Source organism: Perissodus microlepis, chromosome 10, assembly GCF_051167445.1.
Source record: "Perissodus microlepis isolate ML-2025 ecotype Zambia chromosome 10, ASM5116744v1, whole genome shotgun sequence".
NCBI lineage: Eukaryota > Metazoa > Chordata > Actinopteri > Cichliformes > Cichlidae > Perissodus > Perissodus microlepis.
Window position 1 is genome coordinate 14269752 of NC_140470.1, and position 25708 is coordinate 14295459.

At 38.5% G+C, this 25708-nt stretch overlaps 3 protein-coding genes across 6 annotated transcripts in view; all 3 read right to left on the reverse strand.

Annotated features, from left to right (window-relative positions):
• Positions 1-1247: 1247 nt before the first annotated feature.
• sms (spermine synthase) lies at positions 1248-7812 on the reverse strand. The gene is made up of 11 exons (XM_084942295.1): positions 7662-7812; positions 6507-6627; positions 4884-4971; positions 4484-4548; positions 4229-4404; positions 3943-4099; positions 3684-3771; positions 3347-3461; positions 3173-3252; positions 2834-2949; positions 1248-2307 (listed from the first exon to the last, which is right to left on the reverse strand). Exons 1-11 carry the CDS (start codon positions 7705-7707, stop codon positions 2277-2279), a joined length of 1083 nt encoding a protein of 360 aa, XP_084798421.1. The 5' UTR covers positions 7708-7812; the 3' UTR covers positions 1248-2276.
• A 4135-nt stretch (positions 7813-11947) lies between these two features.
• LOC146379040 (uncharacterized) lies at positions 11948-15842 on the reverse strand. The gene is made up of 5 exons (XM_084942300.1): positions 15728-15842; positions 14697-14955; positions 14429-14462; positions 13018-13192; positions 11948-12927 (listed from the first exon to the last, which is right to left on the reverse strand). Exons 1-5 carry the CDS (start codon positions 15840-15842, stop codon positions 12584-12586), a joined length of 927 nt encoding a protein of 308 aa, XP_084798426.1. The 3' UTR covers positions 11948-12583.
• Positions 14887-25708, reverse strand: part of LOC146379041 (ryanodine receptor 1-like) — a 54157-nt gene continuing 43335 nt past the window's right edge. For all 4 annotated transcript variants that reach the window (XM_084942299.1, XM_084942297.1, XM_084942298.1 and 1 more), the window contains 17 exons: positions 25566-25647; positions 24149-25470; positions 23960-24042; positions 23493-23652; positions 23313-23399; positions 22926-23198; positions 21014-21144; positions 20869-20911; positions 20655-20788; positions 20511-20571; positions 20282-20428; positions 20066-20200; positions 19828-19984; positions 19554-19618; positions 19381-19481; positions 17655-17706; positions 14887-17557 (listed from right to left, as the gene is read on the reverse strand). In XM_084942299.1, coding sequence (XP_084798425.1) covers positions 17462-17557; positions 17655-17706; positions 19381-19481; positions 19554-19618; positions 19828-19984; positions 20066-20200; positions 20282-20428; positions 20511-20571; positions 20655-20788; positions 20869-20911; positions 21014-21144; positions 22926-23198; positions 23313-23399; positions 23493-23652; positions 23960-24042; positions 24149-25470; positions 25566-25647 — 3129 coding nt within the window. In that variant the 3' untranslated portion in view covers positions 14887-17461. The remainder of the gene's footprint in view (positions 17558-17654; positions 17707-19380; positions 19482-19553; positions 19619-19827; positions 19985-20065; positions 20201-20281; positions 20429-20510; positions 20572-20654; positions 20789-20868; positions 20912-21013; positions 21145-22925; positions 23199-23312; positions 23400-23492; positions 23653-23959; positions 24043-24148; positions 25471-25565; positions 25648-25708) is intronic.

Genomic DNA, 25708 nt, shown 5'->3' on the forward strand with positions numbered 1-25708 from the left:
GCAGAAGCTAGGTCTCTTTGCTGGTGGGGCAAAAACACTCAGTCTCTACAGGCGTCGGTATGTTCAGGTAATGACAGTACAGTTAGAAAAAAGTCTGAACCAGTATGACTTGTTTGGAAGAGTTCCTGAGAAGAAGTGTGATCTCTAGAAAAAGAATATAGCAACACAGCTTAGGTTTGCAAAGTTGCATCTGGGGAAAAAAAAACAAAAAAACCCCACAAGATATCTGTCCTTTGGTGCTAATACGCCGTGTTTGGTTTTCACCAGAGATGGCACCGTGTGTTATGGCCAAATACCTCATACCATTGTCAAGTACGGTGGTGGAAGGGTGATGATTTGAAACTTAAAAAAAAAACTGACTCTACAGGCCTCAGCATGTTAAATGCTAAAGACTGAACAAGTATGGCTTGTTTGGAAACATTGCTAGCAGAAAACTTTCTCTGTAAAAAGAATATGGCAGCACATGTTAGGTTTGCAAAGTTGCATTTGAATGAATAATAAGAGTTCTGGAATAACAATTCTGTAAACAGTATCAGAGTACTCTGGAGTCAAAAAACAGATAACCCAGTAGTTAACTAGTGAAGTTTAAATGGTACACCAATTAAATTAAACCAGTTGGTAGTTACTGATCTTATTTACCTGAGTTTTCCTAACACACCACACAGCGTCACTAGTATGGCATCTGTGTAAACTAGTGGAAAAGTGGCAAATGGCGCCAGAAGACTAGTACAAAGTAATTCCAAGCTAGCGTTAAGCACTAACAAAGACCAAAATATGAGAGGAAACTAAAACCTGATGTAAAGGATAGAATAAATACTGAATTTCTCTTACTTGGACAGATTTTGTTTGAAGCAGCAATGAATACAACAGTCATGTAGCTTCAGCCAGAGTCTGTAATCATTTGTTTTGTTTTTTTTTAAGTGTAAGAGTAGTTAAATCACTTTTAAGAAACAAGACTTGAGAAGGGATGAAAGTGAAGATGGTTAATCTTATAGCCTCATGCCACAGAATGAGAAACCCAACACATTCTAAGCAAATGCAAAAGCTGCTGCTGCAGTTTGACATTTTTAACCTCTACCGCCTTATTTTTTAGATTTGATTACTTAAGCTTTAAGATTTTGACTGACAAACTGGTACTTTAAGTTTTGGACAAATATTAGTTCTTACGAGGAAACAGTCATGTTTCCTGTCTCTTGCATTTTTCTTAAGATAACAGTGATCAAGAGGAATGAGTCAAACACCACAGGTACGTTTCCCCCAAAAACAGTTTAATCATAGATGGTCAAAATCATCTCAAGCAGGAAAGGACAGCATTTGATGAAATAACGAATAAATAAATGTCCCACAGGGTAGATCAAATGTGCATTGTACTGTATATGCAAGCTACATTCACCGTCCTTTACGTGCACCTAATACAGTCTTAACAAAAACTTTATATCAGGAAAAAACAAAAAGGTGCCGATAAAACATGACAAAACAGCACAAGCAGAGGTGGCAGTAACTTTGGAGAAATAGTTTCCCTTTTAAAACACTTTGATTTAAGCCCCTCAGTCCCACTGGGCGTGACCACCTTAATACAACCTGAAAGAAATCACATTTGAAAGGCAGCAACAAAAATGAAGCATAAAAGTGACACTTTGGGTATGCTGCACCTGTGCACTGGCTCACGCAGAGGCACGTTCATTCAACTTCATAACTCAAGATTACAGAAAATGAGTACATATGTATGGGAGATGAGTTAATCCACATTATCAGTGTATAAAAATCAGTGTTCCAACAGCTGCTTCAGAGCACATGCAAGTGGACATAAAAAAAAAAAAAAAAAAAAAAAACCTCAAGTAACAAACAATACAACTGACAAGTTGTAAAATTAAAAGAATGGGGATGATAAAACTGCAATTATGCCTCAAGGGGAACTCAGTCAGCTATAGAAAAAGACAAAAAATATATATACACACATATATACTCTCATAACTTATCCACACCAACTTGACTGGTTTAAGCTGGAGTGTTTTTCAGTCAGTGTTTGTTAACTGAAAACAGCAAATGAAATTACTCGTCTTAGTCAGTCAGCAGAAGCTCACCAATGTGCACAGAGGCGTGTGAACAATTGAGACTTTGGAAATATCTGAATAGTTCCTAACATTTAAAACTAAACTGAATTTTGTGTGGCCTCCAATTTTCAGGCTGCATTCAATTTGCGTACAACTGAGGGGTACAGAAGAAATTAGGAGCCTTCACATTCCAGCTGCTGAGAATTTCAGGAGATAACTTGTTTACTTTTTCCAAGCGGTGTAAAAAACCCATCTGATAGTCGAGTTAAGGACTACACATGTACACAAAAATAAATAAATGTTAGACTGGATTGAAACTGAGCTAGATAGATGGGGAAGACCATCTTTATTCACCTGCATGTGGCTTTGGTGTGTTAGTAGACTGTTTTTCAATTAGATCAGTGGTGTTTAGAGTGCATAGTGCTGCAGTGCGTGCAAGCGGCACCTGCAGACAGACGCTTAGACTGGATTATTAAAATCAGATGGTCCTAATGTGCCTGCTAACTAAACTACACTGGCAGGATCAGGTGACCACAGCAAGCAAATATCCCAATTTTAATAATCAGCCCATATGCAAAGGTGACCTATGACAGTGCCTGAATGTCTGGGGTTTTTGTTTGGTTGTTTTGGTTTTTTAAAGCAGACACTTTGAATTTCTCCCTCACAGTATAAGAACATTATTTAATTTCTCTTCTAATGAAAGCAGAAATGATAACCTAGCCTTAATACTTAAATTCAGTAAACATTTTATAAATTATGGGACTTGATAGAAAGGATACTGCTCCAGGTAGGATGGAACACACACCACCTCTTTGCGGAAGTCCACTGGACACGAGAGCCTTCCCAGCCGTTCCTCAAACAGATTCAGTGCCTCGGTCAGATTTGCGCTGTTGCCCTGATGGCCAGTAGAAGAAAAGATTCATGAGACTCATACAGATAAATAATTAGGCCCTGACACACAGTAGAAATGATGCGTTCTAATGCTTGGTTGTCATTCCCCCGTTATCCACTTTCTCACAGCATGAAGTGTTTCAAATTAATATTTAGTTCACCTTTAAAAACAGTATTGACAAAATCCCCCAATCATGAACTGTATGGTAAATTAGGAGCAGACTCACCTGTGTGAAATACTTCCCACTGGGATGCAGCACTTTTATAGATAAATCTAAAATGAGACGCAGGAACTCCCATGTAGAGTCTACAGAAACCAGACAGCATGTGACAAGTTAAACATTTCTTCACGCTGCACCTGTGTGCCACCTTTCCTGATGTATGGCTATTGTTATCAATACCTTCTTCTGGCGAGGTGGATATTGGGATTGCAGTGAGGTCATTAATAACATAATCAAATGTCCTTCCTTCCTGGACATACTTCTTCAGCAAAGGAACACAGTCCTGAATTAATATCTGCAATCCATGAGACGAGGAGATTCAAAATGCATCTTCAATTTACCCCTGCTTCAAAACTTTTGTCACTGCCTATTGCTGCTTTAAAAATAAATATTAATAACGCACTCTAAATAAGATTAAAGACTATGCAAGCAACACGTTTGTGCATGGTATAGTCATACAGAAAATACGTTTTGAGCAAATGCGCACACAAAAAAAACAAAACAATTCAGCCCTCACTTGGTAACAGTCTCCCTTCAGGTTGTCCAGGATATCACCACAAGTCTTCCTCATGTATTTTTTGCACCCATCTATCACCTTCTGGTCAATGTAGAAGCTTTATTAAGGAACAGTCAGATGCACACACAGAATTACACTGAGAATAATGCAAATCTAAGCGCCTTGAGGTAGGCGCTGTTGTGATTTGGAGTGATCTAAAAAAAGTGAATGTTTGCTTTAATATGAACAAAGTCACACAAATAAAAGCTCAGTAAAGGATATCTCCACCATGGTGATCATCTTTGGCTTTTGTTTGACCAACTCAGCAAGTATTCCTCCATCACCTCCTCCTAAAATCAGCACTTCTTTTCCAGCGTAGTTTTCTTTTCCACTGCCTGTGATGGCCTGGGTGTAGGCAGAGTCACTCTCTGCAAGGTCTGCAAGAAAAAAATGTTTTTAAAGGCAAAACAAATAATTCTTATTAGACTGAATCTACTACGTTAAACAGTCATTTTGAAAAAACAAAATCTTGTGTGCAAGCAACATGCCATGATTTATATACTTACTAACGTCTCCATCCAGAACTAGAATATTCCCATACTGCTGTGAGTGCAAAATCTTTATGTTTTGGTATTCAGAATCCTCTTCATACACCACCTTGTCAATGTCATACTCAATTAGTCTGCCATCGGCTGTGGGCCAGTAGCGGTCAACTTTTGCTCCTCGCAAAAGGGCTGGAAGCCTTTTGGGAGGTGGGGGGGATAAATAATACTGCACCATGAAGTACGATACATTTACAAGAACAATATAGTGATACTTACTTTTTAATCCTTGTAATATTGCCATTTAAGAGAACTTTTAGCTTATTTTCCAGTGCATTCAAAAGCTGTGGAGTAAGAACAGATGCAGCTTAAATGCCACTTTCACCAAATTTGTGAAAGGTTTCATATTGCTACACAGACAACCCTAAAGCAAAACACGTAGGGAGTAAACAACACTATAGTTGGTGTAATTTAACCCTCTGTGTATGCACTAGCATTTAGGGATGTGAAAGTGTTTGAATACAGGAAGCCAGTACACAGACAGTAACTGTAAGTATCTTTTGACAGGCACTAAAGATGCCTAAGGTCAAAAAGGGTTGGGTTATCATTATATAGTCCCAGAGATTAACCTTATTAGTTTCAATGTTGGTAAAAACAATAGCCCTGTGTATGCTCTTACATTGTCTAGCTGTGCAATGTCATCATCTTCGTAACACTGCAAATCAACTGTGACCAGCCCCTGGGAGTGCACACGCAGGACAACAAACCTGAGAATTGACATAGGAAAGAGAAAACGATGCAAAACAAAGTTAGAGGAACACTAAACTAAAAACAAAAAAGCCACCCAACGTGTGCAACGCGAACCCTCAGAGGAAGCTGTGAAAAGTTCCTCTGTTGCAAAGAAGTTTGAAGGGTAATATTTTTAAAGTTTGAAGAATTAACTGAAACATTCCTGCAGTGCTGTCCAACTAGAAGCATGCTCAGGATTTATCAGGAAGTCCATCAAGAAGCCGTACACATTGTTTAGAGAGTCAGACGACAGAAGTTTTAGACCTCCCCAAAGACCCACATTTGGTAAAAACACATCCTGGCTTTGGGATAATTAGTACACTTATTTATTAGGGGTGCAACAATACACAAAATTCACGGTATGGTTCGATATTTTTTTCGATACAAAAAAAACTGTTCATGCCTTTTTAATTTGTCATTTATTAAAATTATAAATATATATTTTAACTCAAAAGTACAGTTTTTAAATTTAATGTTGCTGAAACAACAAAGGGATAAAATAATAAATCTATCTGATCGAGAAATCACTCATCTTTGGAAAAGAGTTTATTACAGAGAAATGGCTCTTTCCAAAATAAAAGCTATACTATACGCTTCTTCTGGGGTATACTCTCAGCAGCATATTAAACATATCAGGTCCCCATAAGGAGAATCATGTGCTAACGGCTGTCTAAATGACTCGGGTAAAGTTTGTAGCATGCGTGCTTGTTGTTTTTGTCTGCTTCCACTTGTCTTTGCACTAGGATGATGTCGGAGTAAATGTGCAGTCATATTCGTTGTGTTCCCACTAGTGCTGTCAGCGTTAATCTCGTTGAAATGACGTTAACGCCACAACACGGCAAATCTCCGTTAACGAGCCACCGCGGATCGCCCCGTGCGTGGGGCTGGACGGCCAACACGTTAACGAGCAAACTGCGCTAACGCACTAGTTCCCACCAATGTAATTGAGCATTGGGTGGCACATCCAACATACTGTTTTACTTTTGTCCATGAGGCGCTTACCTTCAGGGTCATATGTCACATGAAAACCAAGATTCTTCCAAACGCCAGATCTGAATTAGGGTGGGGGAGGTTCAATTTGCCATGTTGCAAGGAGAGCTTAACTTCTGTCTCGCTAGCTTGCCCTGCGCTCAGTCAATCTGCGTTCGATTACTCCGCCTAGGCTGCACTGTCGAGCGCAGATCCACTGAGCGCTCAACACAGACAGCATCGTCAGAAGAAAAGTTGATAAAATAAATTAAAAATTTTGTATTGTTCGATACATATGCGTACCGAAAGCACTGTATCGAACAGTTCAATATCGATATGAGTATTGTTGCACCCCTAATATTTATTTATACAGACACAAATCTGATTGAAGAAGAGCCAACAAGTACCCTAGCCAGATTAGCTTTAAGCTATCACATGCTAATACACAAAATGTTTTGCCCAATTAGTAATCCAAGTTTTACTGCTAAAGAGTTATAATTAGACTGAAGGAGTCACTTTTGTTTGTGAAAAATATTGACCTTACCTGCCATTCTTGCCCACAAAGGTAGCAAGGTAACCATGCCCGTCTGTATCATGAATAGTCTCTGTCAGTTCCTGTTCATGAAATATAGACAGCAGACCAGACACTGTCGAGGCAGGGTCAACTGAAAGAGGGAGCAAATAAATCTGATGTGAACAAAAATATATTAATCAAATACACCTGCACTTCACTTTCATTATCATATACTCAATTTATTATCTGTGACAAACTTTGGTTCTTCTAAACAGACTTCTGAAACCAAGGGTTTTTAAAAAAAAAAAAAAAAGCCTAATGACAGTTTGAGAGAATCTTCATAGTTTCATTCTCACACCACTATCAGTTAATGGTAAAACCACAACAATAACAGAAATGCACGTCTTCCTGGACGATTTTATTGGCCTATAAATGTCTGGCAGAGCCCTCAAAGCGCACGGGTGCCAATTTACTACATGTGTTTACTGATTATCGAGTGTTAACGGGGTCACAGACTTAGGTCGACGAAAAGCGCGTGCTGCATGATTTAACAACGATTACTCACACTTGATGTTATAATTTATACTTATGAAACAGACACACCTGTATAAGTCCTATAAGTCATAAAACATATCCGCATTATATTAATTCAAGCTGTACTTTTCGCAACTATTTGATGAGATCGCTCGGGCCCTCTGTTATTGATTATAGAGACTTGCTAACACGGCTAGGCTAATCATAGCCATGCTAGCCAAAGCTAACTGAGCTTTAATTAGAAGCTTATGCTGCACTGACAGTGATGTGACTTTGGTTTCAACCGTAGTTGCTTGCGCTGCATTATCCACAAAGATACCTGCTAAACAGACATTTACGCTGACCTGTAAATATGTGCCATTGACATTAAATATGCATACTGATGTGACAGTTCACGAGCTAATAGTGGCCTACCAGTGTCAAGCCGTACCTGCCTACGGACAGGGGTTTGTACTGGTGGGCACAAGCAGCATAGCAGTAGGGCACATGCATATAGTGCCTAAACATGGGCAACGTACCAGTGGCACTTTATAATCCTGGCAGTATTGACTATAAATTAGCAGGCCAAAATTAGCAGGCTAGCAAAGCATGCAGCCCTGATGCATAACGAAAGACCCTCCTACAGTCAGCTATGCATCACCTTCCTCCTACCTGCTGTAGAGAGGTTGAAGTCGAGAGTGTAATGTCGCACTGCCATGTCTCACTACAACCGTCATCCATGCCTGGGATAGCAGACTGCGAACCTTTATCTGCAGAGACAGGGGGCGGACCCTGTTACCGCTACAGACTGCACTTGCTAAAGTGGGCAGGGCTTCTGCGATGACCGTGAAGTCCTATTGGCTGCGGCTGACGTCAAGGTGGGGATTCACTACATCACCATGCGTTAATCAGGACAAGTGGGAATTTTGATTTTAATCTCATTCAATCAGCGACTGTTAAAACGTTTCACAGTCATTGCATTGAGCGCATGATGTTACACATCCTATAATCAAACACATCTGCAGATATTGTTACCATCTGTCCCACTTCGTGTGTGACTGCACAGAACTTTTCTCTTTTATCATGTCCTACAACGCATAATGAAACAGTATCTTGTTTTTTAACTGATTCTAGTTTACAAAAGGGGAGTCTCACACATGAAAGATGGACATAGTTTCCAGATCTGCAAAGTACAGCCAGCAAACCTGAATCTTTCAAACAACCAGCAAGCCCTCTGTAACAAGGCCCTGGATTATAAGGGACCACTCTTGTACTCTTATGATTATTCTATATTTGTTTTTACTTTATTTTTTATCTTTATTTCTTTGTATGTTCTGTTCAACAATTTCATGCATATGAAGTATAGTGACTAGTTTTAAAGATATATTTCTTTTTTGTCACTTTACACATCATAAAAACACTATACTGAGCTACAAAATACACACAGGACTCCTACCTAAAGGTATTGCATATGAAAATGTGCGTGCACGCATGTTTATTCTTTCTTTACAAGTTTGTAAAGAGGGCTGATCTGAGATATTTAGACAGCCTGGGGGGGAGAAACTGTTGCACATGCGGTGCCGTGTTACAAATTTACATTTCCATCATGAGGGCAGATATAAGTAAACAGATGCGGGGTATTGTACTTGGAATACTTCCTCAGAATGCTGCAGGACAAGACTTTGTATTTTGTAGGCTCTAACTGGCTGCCAAGAAGACTGTACTTGTCAGCAAAGCTGCATATGACTATTGACACATTACTTTTAAGATAGACTCCTGTCATAATTTACAGTGCTAAACAAATTTAAAAGACCACCACCTAATGTGAGGCTTATGCCACAGCTGAACTGACAGCACTGGTAATTGCTAAAAATATATATTTATTTTTTGTTGCTGCAATTTCAATTATGATGTTTCAAATTAACTTTTTAGTTTTAAACAAGTTTTTGACAGATTTGTAAAAGATTTGTTTTCTTGTTTTTGTGACAGGCGGTCTAATAAATTTGTTAAGCACTACTTGAATGCCAAGCCTCTAAAATAATAAAATAATTTTGTTATTGTATGTTCAGAAAAAAGGATGTGAATGAAAAAGACCTCTGTCAATGCTTGTTCAGCCAGTATATGTCATTTATATTATGTTATTATATTACTTCATATTATATTACCTTTATATTACTGGTATTATACATATGTGATTACAATGTATGCGAATGTAAATTCGCACATGCAGTACAATCCTAAGATTAAACAAGACGTCTCTTCTTTGTCACTTTACACATTACACACCTTAAAAAGGCAATATTTACTTACAAATGTACACAGCATTCAGCATTCATGAATGAGTGTGTGTGTGTGCATGTTCACTCTTTTCTAGAGTTTGTCAAAAGGGCTAAATGAGTCCTTAGTATAACAGCCTGGGGGGAGAGACAGTTGCACATCTTGTTAGCTTTCAGGCTCCAACAATTTATTTTTTTTTTAAAAAAAAAAGCCTTCTGGCCTCTAACTGGTTTTGCAGTGGTGATCATCAAAATGATTCCTTTATTTTTGCTGTCATGAAAATGATTTTATTGATATCATTTTCACGTTTTCTGTCTTGTTTTAGAGATTTTAGCAACCAACTTTGCTTTCTTTGCTATGTTTGTTTTTGGTGGTGGTTTTAGACATTTTATTGTTATTTATAGTGTCTATTTTGTTGTGTACTTAAGTTACACAGACTGCTGTGATACTGATACTGTTTATAAGTGCCCAAACCTCTCTCTGAAGATATTTCTGTTTGTAGACGTTAAGAAACCATGGTCACGTGTGCTGCTAAATTAGTAAGCTAAACCTTAGATGTCTTTAAATGCAGGCTAATTTTCTAGCTAACCTGGCTGACTTATGACTGTATGGCTAGCTTAGAAAATTTAAAGACCTGAATCTTGATTCTTCTGTGACTTTTTAACTTTGTTAAAAAAGAAAGAAAAAAAAGATTGTGGTTGCTACCAGCAACTGTAAATAAAAGTTTTTATTGGTTCACAATGAAAGTACCTTTATTTTGAAATATTTGAGGGACTAGATTAGTTAATAGTTTGTTTATTCATTTTTTTTTTTATCTTCTTCCAGTCTTCCCAGGTCCGCTCACAGTTGCAGGAGACTAGGTGGGCACACCAGGGGTCTCTCGTTTCTCCCCAGCAATAGATTTCAGTTTGCTGGAAACATTGCTGGGGAGGATTTTCCAGTTGCTCCATAACTTGAGCACATAGTAATCCCTCAAGCAATCTACAGCTCCAGCTGGTCATGCCTGGAAAACCTCCAAAAGAAAGTCTCCCAGATGGTATTCTAATCAGACGCCCGAGCCATCTCATCAAACTCTTTCTGAGCAAAGGAAAAGCAGCTCTATCCTGAGCTGTGGATGTGCCAGATCCATGGACTATTTGTGAGGCTGGGTCCAACCACCAAAGCCAGGTAAAGTGTTTAAAGAATCCCTCCAGATCTAATTAGTAAAGTGGACGTTTGGAAGGTAGATTGACTGCTAAATCAAAAGCCTTGCCTCCTGCTCAGCATCCTTTCTGTGACAGTTTTCAGTGACTCACTGGTCGACCTGTCCAAAGGCCTCTCAGAAGGCAGCAACTCACTCACAACCCAGAGGAAGCAGTCCACCGTTTTCCAACAGTGAACCATGGCCTCAGACTTAACACTACTTTAAGACTTAACACTCACTTTCATACTTTTATACTGTAAGCACATAGAATAATTTCCACTACGAAAAAATAACCCTTAAAAAAACAGAGGCATGATATTGTTCTTAAACTGGACACTCTTCTCACCCTGGCTGTGGCCTGGGCTCATATCACAAACAGGAGCAGAGACAAGTGGAAAGTTTGGCAGACTCCAAGCACATGCTGAAAACCTGACTGACCTTGTGTGGAGAATACTCACAGATTTCACTCCACTGCAAGTAGGACAGAGGTACTGATGATGTTTAGTTACTTTTTTTTTTAACTTAAAAAAACCCCAACTTAGTGCATGAACAAAGAGAGAATATTAAGAACAGTGTTAATTACAAACTCTCGTGAACCTTGGCTCTATATGGGCCTATAAGGGTATCAGTGAAGTCACACACAGGATTTTATGACTGTCTTAAGCTGCTGCTGTGCCAGGAAGGTGATTAAGACTGCATGCATTTACACAAATAGAAGGAATTTGATTTCACTTCATAAGTGACTTGATTGGTGAGCAGCTACAGTGAAAAAAAAAACAGTCTGTTGTATTTAATTTAAATAAGAGAACAAGAGAAAACTCAGAGTGATGATGTGACCCATGCATTACAGTAGTTACCAAACAGTGTTAAAGCTATTTTTCTCAAGAAGCATAGCTTTGCAAGCTACCTCAAAAATAGTCACATCACTGCAAAGCTACACTGGGAAGAAGTCTAGTTTTGTTAACTAATGCTTCTTACTAAAAGCGTTTTAAACTAAAAAAGAAAATAATGGACAAAAATGTACTTTTAGTGCCTGTGTCACTTTAGTAACTATGTAATGATAAAAAGTATTAACAGTATTAACAAAAAAGAATTAATATGTGTTATTTAGCTTTCAACACAAATTACTGAAGAAACTGTATATACTTTATGTATTGCATACGTAGAATGGTTAAATTATTCTAGTTATAACTTATAAGAAGCACGTTGTGAGCAGGGACCTCACTCCTGCCTGATGTGTCACACCATCAGGTGTCCTCTGACATAGCTTTAGTTCAGGTATTACCAAACTGCCAGTCAGGGGGAGGTTTATTGTCTTTTTTATTCCCTGCTCCTTTTTTTGTTTTCATTTCAATTTAATTTGGCTTTTATTGGGTTTGTTGGTTTCAGTTGAATGCAAAATGGATATTCTTTATTAAAAGTATTTGCAAGAAATTCAGTTTAGGTGGTTAGTAACTAACTGCACAAAGAGAACAAGTAGAACACATTTCCACACAAAGCTTTTATTCATTTAAAGGAAATGAACTCAGACAGAATTACTTTGAATGTAACATAAATCCAAGATCCAAAAAAGATTGAGGGGAGCTCTAGTAGTTTGTCCTTGGTCAATGTATCTATTACAGATGGATTTTAATCCAATCTGGGTTATTACATAATTTTTAAGACTCTTTCAACACTACGCACAAATGGTACTTAAGTGTATCATGCTATCAGTCTTCAATTAGTACCCATAATATCCAGAGCCTCCATTAAACACAGAGGAACATTTAAACCAAAACAGCACACAATATTCTTCCACAGGATGGAGTCACATGTGTTATTAAAGTTGCTGTAATTGATGTTTTTTATGATAAATGATAGTGACAAAATAACACAACAATAAAATGATGAACCTCAGTATTATTGCCTAAATGCACATCACATTTGTGTCAGTGTTGAATTCACACTCACTGCCACTACACCCATGAGCAACAATGCTATTATTGCAGGTTTACTGACTGACATTCAGGGTTATTTTATTGATCCCTTAATAAAATATCCTCACATGGTTTTGTCATTTTGACAAAATATGTGGGAACAACTTGTTCAGTACCATTAAATATATCCGTATCCACAGTGTCCAACAAGCAGATTATTAGAAAGTAAATCCACCACAATCAAAAGCGTCAAAATCAGAGTCTGCCACTTCAAAGTCAAAGCTGTTAAAATGGGCGGAGTCGAGTGCAGGAGTGCCAGTGTGGTACCCTCCTGCTGGTCCCATGCTGGAGAAATCTGTGCAGAGTGGCAGATCCGGGGCTTTGGCTTCCAGATTAGAAGATGAGCATGTGCCTAAATAACCCATGGCAGAGGAAGCAGCAGCCCCTCCCATCAGCAGATAAACTGCCTTCATTGCTTGGGCATTATTGATAGTGCCGTGACGCAAACAGCCTGCTGAATATGCACCTCTTTTATGATACTTAGTACGGGAAGAATTCCTGCCTGTTGAAATGAACAGTTTGAAAAGCATGTTTTAATAAACTATCTATGCAATATTTTTTACATGAAAATAGAAGAAACACCAGTGCTCACCTTTCTCCTTCGGGGAAGCGCCAGACATCGGCCCAGGGGAGGATGACTCTGTGTCGCTGACAGGTGGAGTTGGTGGATCTTTATCCAGGATTTGCTCAGGCACAAGATCTCGGAGAGTAATACGTGGTTGTGGCATCTGATGTCGCTTGCAAGGACTGAGAGGTGATGAGAGACTCTGTGGAAAAGAAAATGGAGATGCTGTTAAAGAAAAATAATGTTCCCAACACAATGTCTGCCAGGAATTCAAAGAAATGAATTAATCGACTGATTAAAACACACAAAAAAAATCTAAGGATTAAAAGATTATCTGAAAGCGCAGAGCACATTCTTTATGTAAATAAATCAATCTAATTTCCAAAGAGTCCATAGTGTAGTGTATATTCTGTGTGTGTACAGAAAATATGATTTTGCATGCTAATAGTGATTTTTCTGAAAATATATTCACACTTTTTCTTTTTCGCCCTACTGACTCTGGTGATTCACAGCCTTCTTTCTAACACCACTACAAGGTCTACATCAGGGGTGGGCAATCTCAGTCCACGAGGGCCGGTGTCCCTGCAGGTTTTAGATCTCACCTTGGGTCAACACACCTGAATCACATGATTAGTTCGTTACCAGGCCTCTGGAGAACTTCAGGACATGTTGAGGAGCTAATTTAGCCATTTAAATCAGCTGTGTTGGTTCGAGGACACATCTAAAACCTGCAGGGACACTGGCCCTCGTGGACTGAGATTGCCCACCCCTGGTCTACATTCATTGTTTTATGTGAAACATCTCTTTGATACATACATTTAATGAATAGCAATGACATACACCAGGCAGAAACATTTAAACTATCTGTCTATTGTGTAGGTCTCTCTTTTGATTTTAAAAGCTTTGACCTTTGTGACATGGACTGCCTACACAGGTGCCCTAGCATGCGCTTTCAGTATGTATCTCTAAGCTCTAGTTTTTTCAGCGCTTGCAGATACATACTTGACTTCAGGAATCCCGATTTGGGGAATTTTAAGGACAAGTCAGCACATTGAACTCTTTTTCAAGTTTCTCATCATTATTTTCAGTGTGGCTAAGGAAATCCTGCAGCATCCAGGAGTGGAAATAGTCTGCAAGAAGGTTTGATAGGTGGTATGCACCAAAGTAGATAGGGTGACCATGGCTACTCTGACCAATCTGCCATACAAAGCATGGTGTGATGCCCCATGTTCTTTGACATGGGGCATCACATCATTTTTCTTTCATTAATGTGAAAAAAAAAACCTGCTGACAGTCCTATCAAGTTCATCTATTTTGTTTGATAACAAATTACAATTATTAATAATGATGGTAAACATAGATGGTGAACATAGTAAACATTATTGATAAATAATTATTACACATAATTATAAATAATATAAATATGTTATTAACTTACCTTTTTCACTTTTTTCAGCACGTTCACCCACTGGCTGAAAGTAAAAAAAGCGATTGTTATTACCTTTATGCAAATTCATGTACAACAATGGAATACCTGGAAATTTTGGAATGTGTAGCTAATGTGTCTTTCACCTGACATATATGTTTCAAAATAGTCAAAAAGGCATATTCCCCAAACCACTCAAACTTTGTTATATTAAACTTAAATGTGTGCAGCATTAATCTAAAACAAGGCCCAAGAGTTAGCAGAGAAAGCCCCACAACACCTGCACTCTGCAGAGGTTTCCGCCAGCAGCAGCAGATATTTATTCTGGGGCAGGATCAGAGCAAAGCAGCAATCTCTGCCCCCGCCAGAGGGTAATTTAGGTAGGTCCAAGATCTCCTTGCCTTCCACAATCGCCTCACAACTGTTTTGCAAGAGTACCAGCTGGCTGGGAGGGGATGATGCATCATGGCACACTAGGAGACTGCCTTCAGCAGTTATAAGGAGAAATCTTTTCTTCCACTGTTTGAAAATAAATCCACCTGAACCAGAAATGCAGAGAAAAAGTCAACAGTCATTGTGTAGAAAATGATTGTTGACAAAATGACAATGTGATAAACAATTCCAATCAGAACCACAAACCCCCAGAGGATACTGAGAGTGATCAAGATAGCAGAGGGAGCATTGTACACGTGGATTAAAGAATGAACACTGTGTCATTCCATCATCCCAGCAGATTAAAGGCAGTCAGATGGTTGGGGGATCAAGCATGAATCAGATCCTGTTGACCACCGTGTGCACATCATATAGTGTAATCGCACGCACACTTTGTGTTTACTTGTTCTATATGCAAACGGTAAACAACATATGGGTATTAAAATACCAACTGTCTAAGCATCTTTTTAGCATTTTTTTTCAAACTACAGCTTTAGGTCATGTTTCTATCAGCATTTGTCACAGCTTTGGATCTTGAGTGAAACAATGTATATATAGATTCGTCTGTACTTATTTGAAGAAAAACTCATAATATGGTTGCTAATGGATACAAAGATGAGAAAACTGATAGGTTTCTCTTATTAAAATCGTACTCAAGAGCATTGCTAACTTGTCCTATTTATCATCCTTTTTTTAACACCATCTCCATGCCATGATAGATAATGATGGAAATTATACATAAATATATAAACAAAATCTGCATTTGCAATAGCATGACAGGAAGTACACAACAAACTGGATAATTACCGTAAGCCCTACAAAAAGCAACACATGCCAACCGCTAGAAAGATCCACACCTGAAGTAAAGATCCGACTCACCATACATCCTGAGCATCCCCTGATGTATCCCCGAGATGTTCATGTTTACAGTCGATGTGTGACTCCAGCGGGCTGAGAGAGAAATGTTTGCACACAGAATGGCCAAAAAGCACATGAGGCTCAATGTGAGTTTTTAATGCTCAGCTTTAATCCCCAGTCAGCTGGGATGCTCCACAGAGTCAAAGTTCAGCAGCATGGTATGAAAATGGGCTGTGATGAGACAAAGAGTGCTGTAGTGCGTGCAGAGATACTGTGTAAATCAGGATGATTCGATTGTTTTTGAATGTTTGTTTTTAATACCCATTTGCTTTTACATACACCAAATGGATATTACAACTGAAAGTCATTTTAAATCATCAAACCATCACCAGACATCCATTTCTTTTATTAAATACACACCATGAATAGTAAGCCAACAATATAATTAATCTTCCAGAGGTTTTGTTGCTGTCATGAAAATAAAAATAATGACATTTTGGGGGGTTTTGGGGACAATTTAGTGCATTGTTATCTTAAACTGTGAATATTTATCAACCCGTGTCTAATCAGACAATAGTTTTTTTGCACTTACATTTACTTAAAAAAAGTAAGTCCACATTTAAAAAAATTGTAGGTTTATTGGAACCTACCAGGGTTTTAAATAGCTGGTTTTAGTAGCTGAAATGCAAACTGACTTGCAATGACTTTGCAAAGTTGCCAACAAATAATCTAAATGTTGTTATCCTTTAATCGACTTTTATTATATAATCTAGTAAAATGCATCCATTGAAAAATAGAGTAAAGGTTAACTGGTGGGATGCACACTTGGGGATTCGGTGACAGCGAATAAATGCATTTATCATTTCAGGCTAAAGAGGATTAGTGTCTAATGAATGGTGAAGTGCTTGATAAAACTGAGAAACTTTAAAAGCTTAAAAATGGTTGAAGTGAACATTAACCTGGTTTTAATTTTTCCGTCTTTTTCATTCTTTTTGAATTGCAGCTTTTGCTTGCTGCATTTTTGTGTGTGTTTATTAATTGTGTTAAATACAATAACAAAGGCTACTAAAGCCACTGCTGATCAAACTCGTCTTTATTACACATACTGTTTAATGCCAAGTCCAAGATCAACTAATAGTGATATTACAGTCAAGTCTGTAATGTACTCTAATGTTTTCACTATCCCAGACTTTTAAATTAATTTAGGAAAAAACAGTAAATAAAATTCAACATAAATACTGTAGTATGTGAAGAAATTAAAACTGAAAAAAAAAATCAGCTGTTCTAACAAATAAATATGCTAAAGTTCCAATGATGCCACAACCACCAAAGCATATAATTGAGACTGAATAGTATGTAAGTACAATTAATATGCATTTGTGATATGTGTGGTAGTCTGCTTGAGTTACTGCACATTAACTGGTAAGCTGCTTTCTTTGAAACAGGTTAACTGTGAGTGACATTAGAAAACTAATGAGCAAAATCCATAAATTCTCTAAATTTGTGTCAGAGGCAATGCTTTACAAATAAGTAGCTAAATGACTAAACTTTACAAAAAAGACTGGCATGAATTTCCCTTCTAGGGCAAATTCTTATCCCTTCTTATTCCTAATTATCCATAGAAATTATTAAAGTTTTTATTAATAGTCATCTTAATAGTTCACAAACAGGATTTTCTTGATTTTTTCTATACAATTCCAGTTTGCTGTGATATGACATGACAACCTCATTTGTAAAATATTTGAAGGAAATATTTTAAGAGAGCTGATCCTCAAACTGTTTTCTGAAACAGTCTCCAGCTGGGAAGAAGTCCCAACAGCGCTCCTGGTACATCTTCCACACATATGACTCCTGAAAAGACACGATATAAGAACACAAGAGGTAATGTGAGGCCTTGAATGGAACACACTAACTAAAGAAAAACTGCAATAAAAACCTTCAGACTGACCGGCCCAGTGTGCTCGGTGTCATCTTTGTTGATGAGGTACATTAAAAAGAACCTGAAAAAAAAAGATCCTGTGAATATTTTCTCATTTGTGCATCCATGTACAGATATACTACAGTTAAGCCCATAAATATTTGGACAGAGACAACTTATTTTCTAATTTTGCTTCTGTACAATATCACAATGACTTTTAAATGAAACAACTCAGATGTAGTTGAAGTGCAGACTTTCAGCTTTAATTCAGTGGGTTGAACAAAAAGATTGCATAAAATGTGAGAAACCAAAGCATTTTTTAGCACAATGCCTTCATTTCAGGGCCTCAAAAGTAATTGGACAAATTAAATAACTGAGAATAAAATGTTAATTTCTAATACTTGGTTGGAAACCCTTTGCTGGCAATGACAGCCTGAAGTCTTGAACTCATAGATATCACCAGATGCTGGGTTTCCTCCTTTTTAATGCTCTGTCAGGCCTTTACTGCAGCAGCTTTCAGTTGCTGTTTGTTTGTGGACCTTTCTGTCCAAAGTTTAGTCTTCAACAAGTGAAATGCATGCTCAACTGGGTTAAGATCAGGCGACTGACTTGGTAATTCAAGTATATTTTACTTCTTTGCTTTAATAAACTGCCTGGTTGCATTGCCTATATGTTTTGGGTCATTGTCCATCTGTATTATGAAACACTGCCCTATCAATTTGACTGCATTTAGCTGGATTTACATAAACAGTATGTCTCTGAACACCTCCGAATTCATTCGGCTGCTTCTGTCCTGTCCTGTGTCACATCATCCCAGGGCCACTGGGAGCCATGCATGCCCACACTGCCTTAGCCGTGTTTTAGATGATGTGATATGCTTTGGATCATGAGCTGTTCCACAACTTCTCTATACTTTTTTCTTGTCATCATTCTGGTAAAGGTTTCATTTGTCCAAATAATGTTTTTCCAGATCTGTGCTTCCTTTTTTAGATATTTTTAGCAAAGTCAAATCTAGCCGTCTTAAGGCTTATGAGTGGCTTGCACCTTGCAGTGAACTCTCTGTATTTACTTTGATGCAGTCTTCGCTTTATGGTAGACTTGGATATTGATACGCCTATGTCCTGGGAAGGAGTGAAAGAGTTTCTTTTTAACATCGAAATGATTCTGCAATAATCCACAACAGTTGTCTTACTTGGACGTCCAGGTTTTTTGCATTGCTGACTTCACCAGTGATTTCTTTCTTTCTTTCTGTCTCAGGAGTACCAAACTGTAGATTTTGTCACTCCTAATATTGTAGTCATTTCTCAGATGGGTTTTTCTGTTTTTGCAGCTGAAGAATGGCTTGTTTCACGTGAATGGAGAGCTCCTTTGACCACATGTTGTCTGTTCAAAGCAAAATCTTCCTAATGCAAACACCACACCGCAAATCAACTCCAGCCCTTTTATCTGCTTGATTGATATTGACATAATTGATATTGCCCACCTCTGCCTTTGAGTCAATTGTCCAATTACTTTTTTGACACCCTCCCTTTAAAAAGAGAGTAGCACATGCTAAACAGATGAAACTCCTAAACCCTTCACTCAATTTAAATGTTGATACTCTCAAGTGAAAGCAGATAGTCTACACATTATGCCCACACCCATAATATAACTCAAATATGTTTTAGTAAATAGGTAAAAAAACAAAACTTTTGTCAGTGTCCAAGTATATATGGACCTAACTGTATACAAGGTAAGACAGAAGAGGGGCACTCACATGTAATTGGCCAGGTTGTGTTCATCAAAAGTGTGAGTCTCAAAGCCATGCGGCGTTGTATCAAAGTAGTCACTTCCAATGCCACATATGAAGCATTTCGTCTGCACAAAAAAACAGTGGTCAATGTGGCATGATAAATGTGTGAAAAATATAAACACTGAACACGACTGTACCTCCATGTCTTCCTTGACTTGCTCTTGTTGGTCTCTGAGTTCTCCAAAGGCGTCAATGATCAGACCTGCAGTACACAATAACACAATCATCACACATGTGTATAAAATCTGAACATGCCCTAAAATCACTTTTCTGTGCCAACAGTAATCCAGATGTTCCTCACACTGTGCCATTGTGTTTCTTTACTTTTAGTTCAAACCAATTATACAATTATAACATTTGATGAGTAATGAAGGATTTGATAAATGTCTCCCAGGAGAGGATTTTCTATACCCTGAATGATGGCCAGCAGGATAACAATGACGAAGAAAAAGAAAGTAATATCAAAGACCACTCGATAAAGCTCGTATTCATCTCCAGCTGGGTCTTCAATCTCATCTCCAATGCCTCCGCCTGCTCGGACACCCACATACATGTGGAACAGATAACACTGTAAAGTAAAAAAAAATGTGGGAAGTGGCAAAGTTGAGAGAGGAAGTACAAAGTTTGTTTATCATCCACAATTACGTACAGTCATCATATCGTCACATTTCATATCTGGTTCGTCTTCATCTTCACTCTTGTTGTAAAACTTGCGGAAGAAATTGAAGGCAACTACGGTGTAAAGATACACCACCACGGCCAGCAAGCCCACAGTCATCATGAGCTAGCAGGGAGAAGAAGAAAGAAGAGTGAGCAAAGTGAAGCTTAAACAACATTAGTGCAAGTGAGTATTTCCTGCTCTTGCCTGTTTGCCATTGTGTGTGACTGAGGACAGGATAGTGCGAAGAGTCTTGACACCCATCGCAATATCCAGCAAGTGACAGGCGAAGAAGAAGTTGTTGTAATGCCCAAGCAAAGACATCACCAAGTACCAACAGAGATAAAGAAAAGTCTACAAAGAGATGTGTAAGTATAATTTAGTACAATGTAGTGCAGAAATAGTATAGTATGATATAGTATATAGGTTTGCTTACACCATCTGTGAACACCACACCAAATTTCCAGATCTGGTACTTGATGTCAATAGAAGTCACCCTAAAAGAGACAACATTCTCTTTAATGTGCTTGTTTTAGTTTTCAGAAATCATGCCAAATGTGCATCTGACTGTATACGGTACCATGCAAACACAGAGTTATCTGGTTCTTCCTGTTTCTTCTCATGTTGTTGACTCACATCCAGGGAAGCTAAATCAACGCCCAGGAGCTCAGCAATTCTTTCTCTTCCATAAATGTCTCCGTATTTATCCAGAACCTGGACATGGACATGCCATTACATGTGAACATGCTGTACTGAGCTCAAAGTTAAGACCACTTGAGTCAATCTTAACTCACCTTTCGCTTGACAAATTTATCCCAGTAGTTGTTTGGGAAAGAGCTGCAGGAAAATAGGATCATTTGTCAATTACATTAAGAAAAAAGCTTTTCAGAGCCTGCTTTATCTTCTCACTATTAAAAGCTGTTTTCTGTATCTACGTACGGTGTATTCAGGACTAATCTGTCCCACTGGCCCTTGATGTCATCATCCTCAGGTTGCTCAGTGATGTAGAGGCCATCAAATTCCAGCTTTCTCGCAAGTTCTTTCTCTCTTTTAAAAATAACCAGGGGAATCTGACAGAAACAATAGCAAGTTCTGTTTCACTGAGGTATGCAGATGATTCAATACGATTTATCAAAATCTGTCAATGTTTATGAAGAAATAGAGATGGGAATTGATAAAAATTTAGCAATTCCATTCCATTTTTTTTCCATTATCGACTTTCTGATTCTCATTCGATTCTCTCTGACTTTGCTTTGAGAGTCACCACAATTGCTAAGCAGTATAATTAATTACTCCCAAGTTAAAATTATTTATTATACTACTCTTTATATTACTTTGCTTTCTCTGACCTGAAACGTGCTGGATCATAATTACTACTTAACAGCAGACCTAACAACATACAGCCCCATACACCAACACAAATCCCAATCCTAATGAGGACACATACATGATCTCATTATTTAGGTATGAACACAAAGCTGACAGCACAAAGCAACTTTGAAAACCAGCATCAAGAGACTTTAGTTCAGGGTCTAGTTACTGGGCTGGGGTCAGCAAACACAGCTTTATCATCACTCTGGGTTCTTGGCTAGCTTAGCATTAGCGTTGATTATTATGGACCTTAGACCATGAGATCCAGTATTTCAAATTCTTATATGTAATTTTGCATATTATAATGTTTAATTAAATACTATTCAAACTACTGCCTCCTCCTAGACTAGCTAAGCAAATGCAACAACAATCATGGAGAAGACTACTGACAGTTCTGCAGATAACAAACATCAACATCCTCCACGGGAAAGGTAAGCTGCATAAGGTCAGTGCTGAAAAGGCTGATATTTTGCAGCGCACTGTATCAAAGCCTATTATTGATAATGTGCTAGGAAGAAATGCACAAGCAACTGCAATCACTGAAGCCTTGAGAGAGCTCTTAATAAAAGTCCACTCAAAAACTTGGGAGAACTTCATAATGAGTGAACTGAGGCTGCTGTCAATGCATCGAGAGCAACCACACACAGATGGCTTGGTAATGAGCTATAACTGTCGCCTTCCTAATATCAAGCCACTCATGAACTAGAGACATTGTCAGAAATGTTTAAACTGTTTGAATTGTCTCAGCTAAAAATAAATGTTGTATTTCATTTGGAAATTGGATCCCAAAGTCTGTAGGAAGAATGCAGAGGCACAGAAACCAGTATGTGTGAAGTCCAGTGTAGTTTCTGCCATCTATGATGATTTGGGGTACCATGATATTTGCTGGTGTTTTTGGTGGTTGGTCCACTGTGTTTCATCTAGTCCAAAGTCAATTTAGGCATCTAGAAATTTTTGGAGTAATTCATGTTTCCATCTGCTAACAATCTTTATGAAGACACTGATTTCCAACACCTAACACCTATCCATAGTACCAGAAGTACCAGGGTTTTCTGATCATGTTATGGATTGGCTACCCAATGCTGTCCTGACCTTCCTTTTAGGAGGAAGATGAGAAACACCTGAACCAAAAATACAGATGAGAGGAAGGCAACTATCAGAGCAACCTGGGCTTCAAAAAAGACGTCAGCTGTACTGATGCAGATATTTATAAATGAGTCTCAGACAAATATTGAGTAAATAAATGAACATACTTTTTAATGGACATTTCTATATTGTAATTCATTTTAGGAAATATTCTAATAATTTGAATACTGGATTTCTGACCTCTGTGATTCATAAAACCTGAAAAATGTATTTTACATGTAATGATTATAAAAATTTGAAAATTTGACTTTCTGAATTAAACAAAAATTTATTTTTTTCTATGTACTCATTTTTTACTATATACTAGTACATTTAAAATGTGTGTCCAGCCTACCTTCAGGCAGTTGTAGCCAATGATACAGATGAATGAAATGACCGTGTGAAGGATCGCAAGAAAGGACAAAGTAGGCTGCATGTATCCAGTGCTCTCCTCTAAATAGTAATAAATTGGAACATCTTCCTCATCTTCATCTCCTCCACCATTAATTCCAGATCCTTCAAGCTCTTCGCCTGAGCCTTCAAACAACGCAGACCCTTCAAACAGTCCGCTTCCCTCAGATAGTCCAGAGCCTTCCATCTCTTCACCCTCAGGCGGGCTGTCCGACACCTAAGAGTTGACAGGGTAAAATGATCAAAGAACAGACAGTAGCCACATTAAACAGACTCATCCCAGTTTCCAGGTAAAAAAGGGATAGATTAAAGTAAAGGTATTTCTTTTTACCTTATAGAAAAGAAGAATGAAGTTCAGGGCAAATGCGAGGAACAGAGCCAAAAAACGCAGGTTGTAGAAGTTTCTGGAAAGATAGTTCTATAAAAGACAGATAAATATTCTTCAACTGATCAATCACTTGATAGTGACATTAAAATTGCACAACAAAATCACTTTTGACACAAATACTACCATAAATTTATTCCTTTGGGTTTCCAGCTCAGTCCAGATTTGAAAACCTCCATCCTTTTTCAGCTTCTTTTCTTTTTTGGCTGCTGATTTCTTTGGTTTTTCTGGTTCTACTTCTTCTTTGCTCTCACATTCTTTCTCTGTTTTCTCTCCAGTTTCAGCACTAAAAAATAAACAGTCTTGAGTTAATGTCATATCAATTCATTCCATCAATTTAAAAATCATGGTGCACTAAAACTTCCATGATCTTTTTCTTAGCTCGGGAAGTTGCTTCAATGCAATGAAAACCAACCCTTTTAATAAAAATGTGCATTCAGATAATCATTAACCTCAAACTGTTCAAAGTTGTTTTTTGTAATCCTCCTGGATTGTCCTGGCTAAAAGGTATAACCTGATTTAGAGCCATGGAAGGGAGAGGGAAATGCTTGAAGCACATTAGTATAGACACAACACCAACTAAAGAGTCTTACTCAGCCTTTTCAGGCTCCGTAGGAGGTTCTTCTACAGGAGGAGGTTCTGGTGGTTTCTGACTAGCATCAGTCTCTTCTGGTGCCTGTAGACAAAAGAATCTACTGCACAAGACCTGATGTTTTCTATCCACATTTTTGGTAGATGTATAATCACAAACGACTGATAGAGAAGACCAAGCTACTCCTTACCATTTTTCTTTTTGTTATGGGAGTTCCTTCAGGAGTTGGAGGTTCAACTGGTGCCTCCACACCCATATCTCCAAGTCCACCTGGAGCATCTATTCCTGGTATCCTCCCACCCTCTTTTTCTTGGGTATCCTCCTCTTCTTCCTCTCCACTCCCAGTCTCACCAGTATCTGTTACACCTCCAGTGTCCTGTTCCTCCCCTGTCCTTGGCTCCCCTGGTCCATCCCCATGCACATCGTCCTGGGTGGGATCTGGCATGCTGGCTAAAATCTCAGTGACTGTGATATTTTTGGCTCCCTCTACCAAGCCACCTCCAAACAATGTTTGCCAGATGATCATAAAGATACCTTTGCATACATTGTAAATAAAGTGTAGTATACTCATCAGTATGGTCCAGAAAAAAGTGGACAAGGCCACTACAATCTCCTTGAAGGTCATCTTTCTCACTCTACGATACTGTCTGCGAAGGTTGCGGAAGGTGAAAATGCCGAGAAAGCTTAACATGCTGTTTATAAAATCTACAAAGGCAGAGGTTGATTCATGTGGACCTTCCCTTCCATTATTATCCTCATCTCCTCCTCCATTTCCTTCCCCACCTCCTCCACCCTCACCTCCTCCTTCTTCCCCTTCATCTTCTTCTTCCCCCTTTTCCTCTTCCTCCTGCTCTGAAATTTGTGAGGCTATATTCATCTCAAAGATGGTGTCTTCACAGAAGTTGACAAACATCTCCATCTTCTCTGATTCGCCACCCTCGTTGACGACATCAAAGATGAACTGCCGTTTGGACTCTCTTACTTGAGGCATCTCCCACTGTCTGCGGTTAACCTCACTGATTTCAAAGTAGATGCGTTCAATCTTTCTACTGGCTCCCATTATTTCAATACGCCCCAAGAACGGACGGAAGTAGTTCAGCACACTCTCTGCTTGTTCCAGGAAGTTCTGTAGCCTGGTGTCATGAGGGACGTGCTCAGACAGATTGGTGAGCAGCACGGCAATGTTGAAGCCAATGTCTTTGGCGGGTTCCTGGAAGCGACTGGCAAACTCTTCATAATTGATCATGTCATTTTCATCTGCTTCTGAGCAGGACAAAAGAAACTGAATCTCAGAGGGGGAGTACTGCTTTTGACTGTCCATCGCCTTCTGGAAGTCCTTCTTTGAGATCAACCCTCGAGGGTCTGTCACATAATCACGGAAAGCATCTGAGGCCACGATATCTTTCAGTTTGAGGAACATGTCAAAGAACTTGAGTATCATCTCCACATTGCTGGAGGACTCTACCAACATGTCTACCATCTGGCGAGCGATTGTACCATTTACCACATTTCCTGAATAAATACAAAGCAGAATTTAAAAAAACCTGAAACTGGAAAAGGATAAAAAGATGAAAACTGACATAAAAGCGATGAGAAAGTTATTTTACCCTCCAATAAAGACAGCAACATAACAACCATATCTTTCTGTAGGTCAAGAAGCTCCTTCAGCAGACCAATCTGGCTGGAGTCCTGTGACCATGAAAGAAGAACAAGACCTTACAGTAATGACAACAATACTGTCTTGAAACAT

Coding starts and splice junctions, on each gene's coding strand:
- sms (XM_084942295.1), bottom strand. CDS start 7,707: ATGGCAGTGCGACATTACACTCTCGACTTCAACCTCTCTACAGCAG. Junction 4,549..4,883: donor ACATTGCACAGCTAGACAAT/GTAAGAGCATAC, acceptor CTTACTCCACAG/CTTTTGAATGCACTGGAAAA. Junction 4,405..4,483: donor AATATTACAAGGATTAAAAA/GTAAGTATCACT, acceptor ACCTCCCAAAAG/GCTTCCAGCCCTTTTGCGAG.
- LOC146379040 (XM_084942300.1), bottom strand. CDS start 15,842: ATGTGCTTTTTGGCCATTCTGTGTGCAAACATTTCTCTCTCAGCCCGC. Junction 14,956..15,727: donor GGGGATGCTCAGGATGTATG/GTGAGTCGGATC, acceptor TTTCTGGTTCAG/GTGGATTTATTTTCAAACAG. Junction 14,463..14,696: donor GAAACCTCTGCAGAGTGCAG/GTGTTGTGGGGC, acceptor TTTTACTTTCAG/CCAGTGGGTGAACGTGCTGA.